General features: G+C 39.4%; 1 protein-coding gene across 1 annotated transcript; it reads left to right on the forward strand.

Moving 5' to 3' along the window:
• Positions 1–446: 446 nt before the first annotated feature.
• Positions 447–6,494, forward strand: LOC104585677 (protein OBERON 3-like). The gene is made up of 2 exons (XM_010242669.3): positions 447–2,612; positions 5,509–6,494. Exons 1-2 carry the CDS (start codon positions 734–736, stop codon positions 6,084–6,086), a joined length of 2,457 nt encoding a protein of 818 aa, XP_010240971.1. The 5' UTR covers positions 447–733; the 3' UTR covers positions 6,087–6,494.
• Positions 6,495–8,835: the final 2,341 nt, after the last annotated feature.

Raw genomic sequence — 8,835 nt, forward strand, 5'->3', positions numbered from 1 at the left:
ATTCCAATTCTGATTCTTATTTGAACCAATCAAGAGGAGGATTAGACCATTCTAATCTTAATTATCAGAGATTTTTTATTTCGATTTTCTGATTATGAATCAAACAGACCCTAAATAAAAGATACTCCTGTAAAGGGGAAATGTTGATGTGGCAGGTGGGAGGACATATTTGTGTATGCCACCTCATCTGCGACGTGTAATATTCTCATTCTCTTATGGTGCCATAGCTTTTATTACAAGTTGACAATTTGATTTAAGATAAGGTGAAGTGGGTGCAGTATCAATCCCAATTCTAATGTTTTGACTCATCATCCATGTTCTCTTTGTCTGTCTTTGTCCACAAGGTAAGGATATGAAAGGAATAGCTCCAAAACAAAGGGAGTTTCTCGTCATTTCGTTGATAAAACAGTCTGTCAAATTGAAATTGCGAGTCTAAGGCTATTTCTGTAATTCTTAGGGAAGTAAAGACCATTGTTGTAAACCGAGTAAGGAAGCATCGAAGCATCCTTGTTTCTTCGTGCGCCTGAAACAGCCGTTACAGAACCAATGGCGTCGTAAAAATCGAAGAAGAGAACGAGAACGAGGAGTTGAAGCAGGAGGGGAGGAGAGACGAAGAGGAAGAGAATTTTCTTCGAACTCCCCCGCAAATCCTCCGACCTTCAAAACTTCTGCTACCTTTTGGGTTGGGTACCGTACTTCTCTCTTTGACTGTGTCTGTTTTGTCTTTCTGACCATGTTTACCGAGACCGATCTCTCCAATGGGTTTCTTCACCGAACAGAGAACCCTCTGAGCAAACTGAAACACCAGGTTTTCGTGCAAAACCTCGAGAACCCAGATGGGAAAATCGGGTTTTCTGAAAAGGGCGCTGGTTTTCTTCGAGATTCGGAGATGGGTCGAAGTGGATTTCCATTTAAACCGTCGAGAAATGGAAATCCGGGTTCTCAAGAGCTGACTCTTAGCTATCTCTGTGACAATTCTAAGATGGGTTTTCAAGAGAAAGAGATTTCTGGGAAGAATTTTTGGAGTTCTTTGGAGAAAGAGAGACACAAGGGAAAGGAAGTTGTTCCGGGGAATCAGAATGAAGAGGAGAAATGGGTAGAGAGGGATTTTCTGCAGTTGAATGGGACTAGGGGAGGGAGGTCGAAGCGAGAGATCGAGGAAGAAGAAAGCGACAGAGACAAGAGGGAAAAGAAGGCAAAGATTGAGACCCTTAATCTCTCTCTAGCTTTGCCGGATGTCTCGCTCTCTCTCAACACTTCAAATCCAGCTCCAAAAGCTGATCTTCCTGTTCACCTGAAGTCCGTGAGGAGTACCCAGTCATTGGCGCCGTCGTGCTCCGATGACTACACGGTGGCATCTCGTTCCTACTCGTACTCCCTCCCGTTCTCTCACAACCCCAGCTGCTCACTCACTAGGAACTCAACCGAGAATTATGAATACTCGATGGGAAGCCACCGAAGAGAGACTGATCAGTTCTGGAATTGCGGGGAGGGGACTAATGGGTCAGTTCACAGTCGGTTCAGGCCGGTCGGTGATGGAGTTGGTCTGTCGAACCATGGTGCTGGTTTCAGCTACCCCTTGATGCAAGGTACCCGCCAAATCAATAAAGATTCATGCAGTAGTCTTCACAGAACTACCAGCTCGGAGAACCTTTCATTCTTCCCGTCCGAACTGCCAGCGAGACCAAGGAAGGATACTGAATCGGCCGACTCTAGAGGAAGAGCTTCTGAGCAACAAAGAGGTTTGGAGAATTCAGATGGAGGGAGAACACGTAAATTGACAAACCCCGAGAGGATTCTGAGAGAAATTGTTTCTGAGTCTATCCCTGTAATGGCCCAAATACTAAATGAGCTTCCTGATGAGACAATTGAATCGACGAAGGAGTGCCTGAAGGGTCTGATTGAGATGCCTGAGAAGAGAGACGAGTTATCCATCTTGCAGAAACAGCTTGAGAAGAGATCCGACCTTACTTTTGACACGCTCTCAAAGTCAAACAAGGCCCAATTGGACATCTTGGTTACAGTAAAAACAGGTCTCATAAACTACTTATCGGGGAAGAATCGTCTGCCCACAGTTGAGCTGGTCGAGATCTTCTTCTTTATGAGGTGTCGGAATCCAAACTGCAAAAGTTTGCTGCCCATAGATGACTGTGACTGCAAGATATGTTCGACGAAAAAGGGATTTTGTAGTGCTTGCATGTGCCCTGTATGTTTGAATTTTGATTGTGCGAACAACACTTGCAGCTGGGTTGGCTGTGATGTCTGCTCCCACTGGTGCCATGCCGTCTGTGGTCTCCAGAGGAATCTCATTAAACCTGGCCCCAGCTTGAAGGGACCAAAGGGAACCACAGAGATGCAGTTTCATTGTGTTGCATGTGAGCATGCTTCCGAGATGTTTGGATTCATTAAGGATGTCTTTATGTGTTGTGCGAAGGATTGGGGACTAGAAACCTTGATAAAGGAGCTCGACTGTGTCAGGAAGATCTTCAGAGGAAGTGAGGATGTCAAGGGCAAGGAGCTGGAGAGTATGGCTGTGGAAATGCAGTCGAAGCTTGAGAATAAAATCATTTCTCCTTCAGATGCTTGTCAATTGATCCTTCAGTTCTTTAAATGTAAGTACTCAGAAACTATTAGCGATTGTTTATTTTCTTCACTGTTTTTTTTTTTTTAAATTGTTAGTTTTTATTTTTCCTTTCAACTGAAGTATGTCATAATCATTTTCAATAAACTGGTCCAGTGAAGCAACAATTTAATCTTGGTTGCTTCATGTTCTGGGGTTCTCTTTTCCTAGTGTCACTATGATTATCTATTTTCCATAGTTGCAGCATACTTGTGGATAGATAAGGATGGCTTTTCACCTGTGTAAATTTGTAAGTTAAACAGTCATAGAACCTGCTTCTTGAAAACCATCAACATGGTATCCCGGTTTTGGTGGCTGATGGCAGTTTTCCTGTTAATGTCATCAGCCAGTAGAATATGAAAGTACAATGGCAGCTAAATTTGATTATATTGAAGAGTGATGAAATAGAAAAATATCCCAAATTCCCAATAGCTCTTGTTCTAACACATATGACTTGTAATGGTATGTTGCATTTCTGCAGCATTACCGTGTAGATCTTTCACTAATTGCTCTGAATCTGATAAGATATGATATAGGATAGTAGATTATGTTTAGTTTCTATATATTCTTCTTTCATACTTTCGACACAAAATTCATCTTTCAGGAAAAGAACTTTTTATTTTGTTAAAACAAATAAGATTTGTAATTTTGTATGTAGGAGCAAATTGCCTAAAAGCCTTATTTGTGTTTGATTGTCAGAGGTTAAGTTCTGATGGTTGTCCTCCAATGCTCCAACTGATTTGTCTACTTGAGTCAATCTTGTGGAAAAAAAATGAAATAAAAGAAAATTATCTATAAAAAAATGAAATAAAAGAAAATTAACCATTCTAATAGTTTTTGTTTGGTATTATGTGGTTTTTTTGTCTGTACCTGTCAGTGTCTAATGTATGGAGGTAATGATATAGTCTACCAAAACAACTTCAAAATTGTCATGCCATATTCAACTTTGCTATTTGTTAATTGAAAATTTTGAAGCATGTTTGTTTGTGTACACATTTTAAGATTGTTGTTAAGGAAGAAAGATACATACTTTCCCTTTTCCATTCTACAACAAATGATGTTTCATCTATAGCTACTTGTGAAGCCATTGAGTATATTTAAAAATCAGAAATTGCAGTTGATTGAAAGAAACTAGATCTTTCATGATATTTTCTGCACAAATTAAGATGGTGAAGAGAAACCATGGTGCAGCTTGTCTAGTAGGAATTGAAATGGTATTTTGAAGAACATCATGGATAGTTTCTTTCTTTTTGGGTAGGTTGAGATATATGCTCTGCATATTGCATCTCTTTGAATGTGTGCATGCATAACAAAGAGGACCATAGTAGGAAGGAGGAAGAGACCTATCTAGCAGGTCTAAGGATTGATAATCTTGCTGAATTAGGTGGGAAACTGAACCAAGTATTTTTATTATCAGATGGTGCCAATGCAAGTGACCTTTTATTTTTCTGATAAGATACTAAATATTGTATTAATTCACAAAAAAGAGGGATTTACACGAGGGGATGTACAAAGATGCTCAAAATATCAACAAATCATCCATCATTTACATAAATATAATTAGGAAGAAAGCTGTAACCGGAAAAAAACTCCCCCTTCCCCTTGTGATTTTAGTTAAATCATCTGCTCTGAAATCAATCTAATCTGCACTGTTCTACTGTTGGTTGTCTCTCTTATTTCATTTAATTGTTCCAACCTCCATAGATCACTATCAACAATTAGCTTGTTTAAGATAACTTAATATAAGCATGGCGGTGGCTCAGATATATCAGTCGATTTGGCTGAGTTGAGACTGTTGTACAGTCTTAGTCGGCCCAAATCGTGTTTTGAACAGATTAATATCTAATAATCAGGAAATAGCATTCAACTTAACAGAGTGAGAAATGTAATGTAGTTTCCACTAGACACATGTATATCAGCAATCAACACTTGTAAATTATTGCCATCAGAGAGACCTCTAGGGTATAACGGTTTACTCTCTTTAGATAATTGATTGAGGCGGTAAAATATACACCAGATAATCCAATGTTAATAGTACTTTTAATGCATTTAGATGATACAACATCCACCATATTTTAGGTCCTTGCTTGAGACTTTAAGCACAATATCCTATATCAAGGCCATGTTTGTGAGTGCTTTTTTGGCCTAAGTGAGCTTCTGAAAAAGCTGTTTTTGAAATGGGTTTTTTAAAAAAGCGCTTTTTTAGTGTTTGTCTGGTCACCACCTTTTTTGTTCAAAATAACTTCTTGCAAAGGTGAAAGCTAAAAGGAGTTCTTTTCTACTTTTTCAAATGGGTTTTTTTTGGTGCAAAAAAAACCGTTCTGAGCTTTTTCACCACACAATTGGCTTTTGGCTTTTGCAACATAAAAAGCACAAAGAGTCCATTAGAGAATCACTCCCAAACGTGGCCTGAATACTCTTACTCTCCATGATTTGTTAAAATTGGTAAACCCTAATGAGTTGGTGTGTATATACTTAAAGATGCTCTTGAAATCCTAAAGGTCTATTTGGATTTTGGAGGGTTTCTGGATTTGTGCTTAGTCTGAATATGATCTGTATTTGTTTGTGGTAATAAATTTGGTCTTGACCGCCTGGACCGCCTGTATTTTAGAAATGTTTGTTTTGTTGTGTTCTTCTTAGCTATATTTTTAGGTCTCTCTGTTTTGTGTCAAAAAGGTTATGATTAAGCCAATAGGGAATACAAGGAACAGACGATTGGAAGTGGCCTCTTCATCCTTCATGAAGTTGGAGCACCAGTCAGTTGACAGTTGACACTTGACACTCAACTTTATTACTTCGACTGATATTTTTCTCAAAAAAAAAAATTTGATATTACATAAATCTTCCACTTCCATTGACAATCTTTGTAATTTGTATATGAAATACAGATGGCTTATCAGAAATTCCTGGGTCTGGAAGCTCATCCAAAGACCAGATGGCAGCCCAATTGCGTCAAAATGGAGATGTCATCTCTCTTCGACCTACTTCAACCCCTGCAAAGCCTATGGCTTACAAGAATGGTTCCTCCATTCTAGGACAAGATGTACAGCCACCCGATATTCATTGTAATGGCCTTAAATCTGCCATCATGAGAGAACCGACTGTTGAAGATGAATTACGGTCTGGGATACCGACAAAGGATGGGTTTGACAGCTTGGAAAGCATTGTGCGGATTAAGGAAATGGAAGCGAGGATGTTCCAGAACAAGGCAGATGATGCACGTAGAGAGGCAGAAGAGTATCGGAGGATTGTGCGGGCAAAGACTGAAAAGTTGGAGGAAGAACACAGGAACAAGCTTTCCAAACTGTGTTTGAAGGAGACAGAGGAGAAACGGAGGAAGAAACTCGAGGAGCTCAAGCTGTTGGAGGACTCCCATTGCGACTACTACAAGATGAAGGTCAGAATGCAAACCGAGATTGCAGGGTTGTTGGAGAGGATGGAGAAAACAAAGCAGATGTGGGTGTAAACATCTTAGCTACCGCTTGTGATGACTGCAACTTTTGCAACAATGATGATGATGATGCAAGCTACCACAACATCAATGAAAACAATAATGGTGATGGTGGTGGTGTGTAATGTCTTTGTTGTCCCACGCTTGGAGTGTTGGGTGTATGTAGATTTTGCTTGTCTTTTAAATTAAGGAAGAAAGGAAGAAATTGGTTTAAAAAAAGGGCTTTATTTGAGTAGTTATCCACAATATACACTCCAGGGTTTTGACCTTGTAGCCAATGGGACAGACCCAAGCAGGGAATTGCAACCCATTGATTGGGAGCTCAGCACCACCAACAAAACTGATTGCAATCCTCAGGCGGGTGCCAGTCTCATTGGAAAATTTTTTGAGTGAATTGGAAGGACATTTAATAGAAAAAAGAAATTGTTAATTTGGCTCAGTTTGGAAGGAATATGAATACATACATACAAAATATAAAATGCAAGGTTTTGCACTTTATATATTTGCATTTTATACTCCTTCCAAACTGAGCCTTTGTGTCAAAAAATTGGACGTGATCCAACCCAGTCAAGCTTTTTCTCGACAGTTGGAATGGTCGATAAAGAAGCACCCTCCTCTTTCTTTCACTGGGAAAATTATAAAAACCTTCTTAAGTTCTTTGACAATCATCCCCTTTGTTTTGATCCTAACAACCTCCTTTTAATATTTTGAAAAAAGGTGCAAATGCCTCCATTTTCTTAGTTCTAGTAACAAAAACATTGAAGTTATCAAAATGCCCTAATTACCATTACCATTAAAACATTATAAGAGCAGAATAGAGGCTGATCTCATCAGAACCTTTGAAACGTTTTTTATTGGCTTTCAAGTCATTGATGTGCTTTGCCAAATGTACATTTGAACAAAGTTTGTTAAAGGTATATCTCGCATTTTAAAATTAATACATTAGTTTTTTTAACCACCAAACTCTCCTTCAAGTGGTGGGGCGGCCATCTTAAAATTTTATTAACCAATTATTAAAAGAAGAAAAGAGATTATAGAGAGGACCTAGCCTGTCATGCCCCTAACCCAATGCGGAGATAGAGAATATGCATCTGATCTTCCCTAATCAAACTTGTAAATCTAAGTAGGTTAGGAGTTTCTTTCCTCAAAGATTATTAAGCTCTTCTCATTCACACCCAGACTTTCTAAAAAGTTATTTTTCTCGTGTACTTTGTGCTCCACGGAAGGTGAGCATTCCCCATCATAGTTTCAAGTTTCAACAAGCAATGAGCTATTACTTTCAATTCCAGTACCTTTTTTCCCGGTTAAATCCAAGATTAAGACCAACATAGAGGCCTATGAACTCAACTTGAACTAAACATGACCCTAGTAGTTGAGAAAGTAAATCAAACACTGCCATCATAAGCTCTTAAAATATTCCCACCCCACCTAGACCCGGTGGGAGGTATTTGCACTTTTTTGTTTAGGTCTTTCTTTTTTTTTTCTGAAAATGGTGGTAAAGGGAGGTTTTTGTTAGGATTAATAAAGAGAGTTTTATAGATTGTCAAAAACCTGGAGAGGTTTTTATAATTTTCTTATTTTTTTCGTAGTTCACAAATACACAGGGAACAGGGGTTGATTGATATAATGGACCTATGTGGTAGTAGAGCATTATTAACAAGTACATAATTCAATGTATCAAATCAGCCCAGTAACCAACGCATCTGTTCGTTTCTTGAGAGAGTCAAAAAAAGGAAACAAGGGGAAAGAAATATTTCCTGAAATAGAGACTGCTACATTATCGGAGCTGTAGAGATAACAACAGAAAAGTACGGTCAAGCCCAATGCAGATTTCTGATTTTCACTAATGATATCTATGAATTGGCATCAATTCTGAGCTGGCATCCACCCTAACTGTACTTTTAGGCCTATAAATTTTGACCTTGGGCTGATCGGTCATTCTTCCTAACAACAAGGGGTTATATCATATAATGGCAACTTTTGGGCCTTAATATCAATAAAAGTAATATATTTAATAAAATTTAAAAAATAAGTCAACTTTTTTAAAATAATATCAAAAAGGGGCAAAGTTACTATTCATCTTCTTCTCAGAGCCACCCGCCACCGCCTCCGACTGTCGTCTCCGACGATCGAGAAAGCATCGCTGATAGTCGGATACCGGCAAGTGGGTCTCTGATTGTCGCCTATAGTCACAAAAACATCTCCTCAAATCTTTCTCTAACTTCATACCCCTTCGCCTCTATATTAAAAAAAAAAAATCTCACTACTCAAATGGGAGTGAGAGAGAAAATTTTACTCATGACTCTCCCTGAACCATAGACGACGGCCATGTCCAAATCCACTGGTTTCCCCAAATCTAGAAAGCAAGGCTTATGTGGTTTGGGAAAACCATTTGAGAACGACTATGTCGTCGTCAAACCGGTTCTCCTTGGCGATGATGTCGCTATCCCCAGACAACCACTCTGTTTCTAGCTTATACTGCGGCGAAGGGGATGTCGACACCTGCAGCCCAGATCCCCCCATAACAACTAATACTTATCTGTCGACAACCGACAACGATGATGGCCAAGACAAGGACTGCTTTTTTGCGACACTCATGGATTTCGAACTCCACCACTTGCCAATGTCTGACTATTAGCGACGCTTTCTCGATCGTCGGAGACAACAGTCGGAGGCGGCTATCGGAGACGTGCCGGCGGCAGTGGCGGCGACGGGCGGTTCTGATGAATAATCTACAAGAAGAAGATGGTGAACAATAACTTTG

Source organism: Nelumbo nucifera, chromosome 3 (assembly GCF_055504915.1).
Source record: "Nelumbo nucifera cultivar China Antique chromosome 3, China Antique-T2T, whole genome shotgun sequence".
In the NCBI taxonomy this organism is placed as follows: domain Eukaryota; kingdom Viridiplantae; phylum Streptophyta; class Magnoliopsida; order Proteales; family Nelumbonaceae; genus Nelumbo; species Nelumbo nucifera.

What these genes read in the sequence shown, in the direction of transcription:
- LOC104585677 (XM_010242669.3), top strand. Translation starts at nt 734, where the DNA reads ATGTTTACCGAGACCGATCTCTCCAATGGGTTTCTTCACCGAACAGAG. An exon ending in GATCCTTCAGTTCTTTAAAT is followed by an intron (nt 2,613 to 5,508) that starts GTAAGTACTCAG and finishes TATGAAATACAG; the next exon opens with ATGGCTTATCAGAAATTCCT.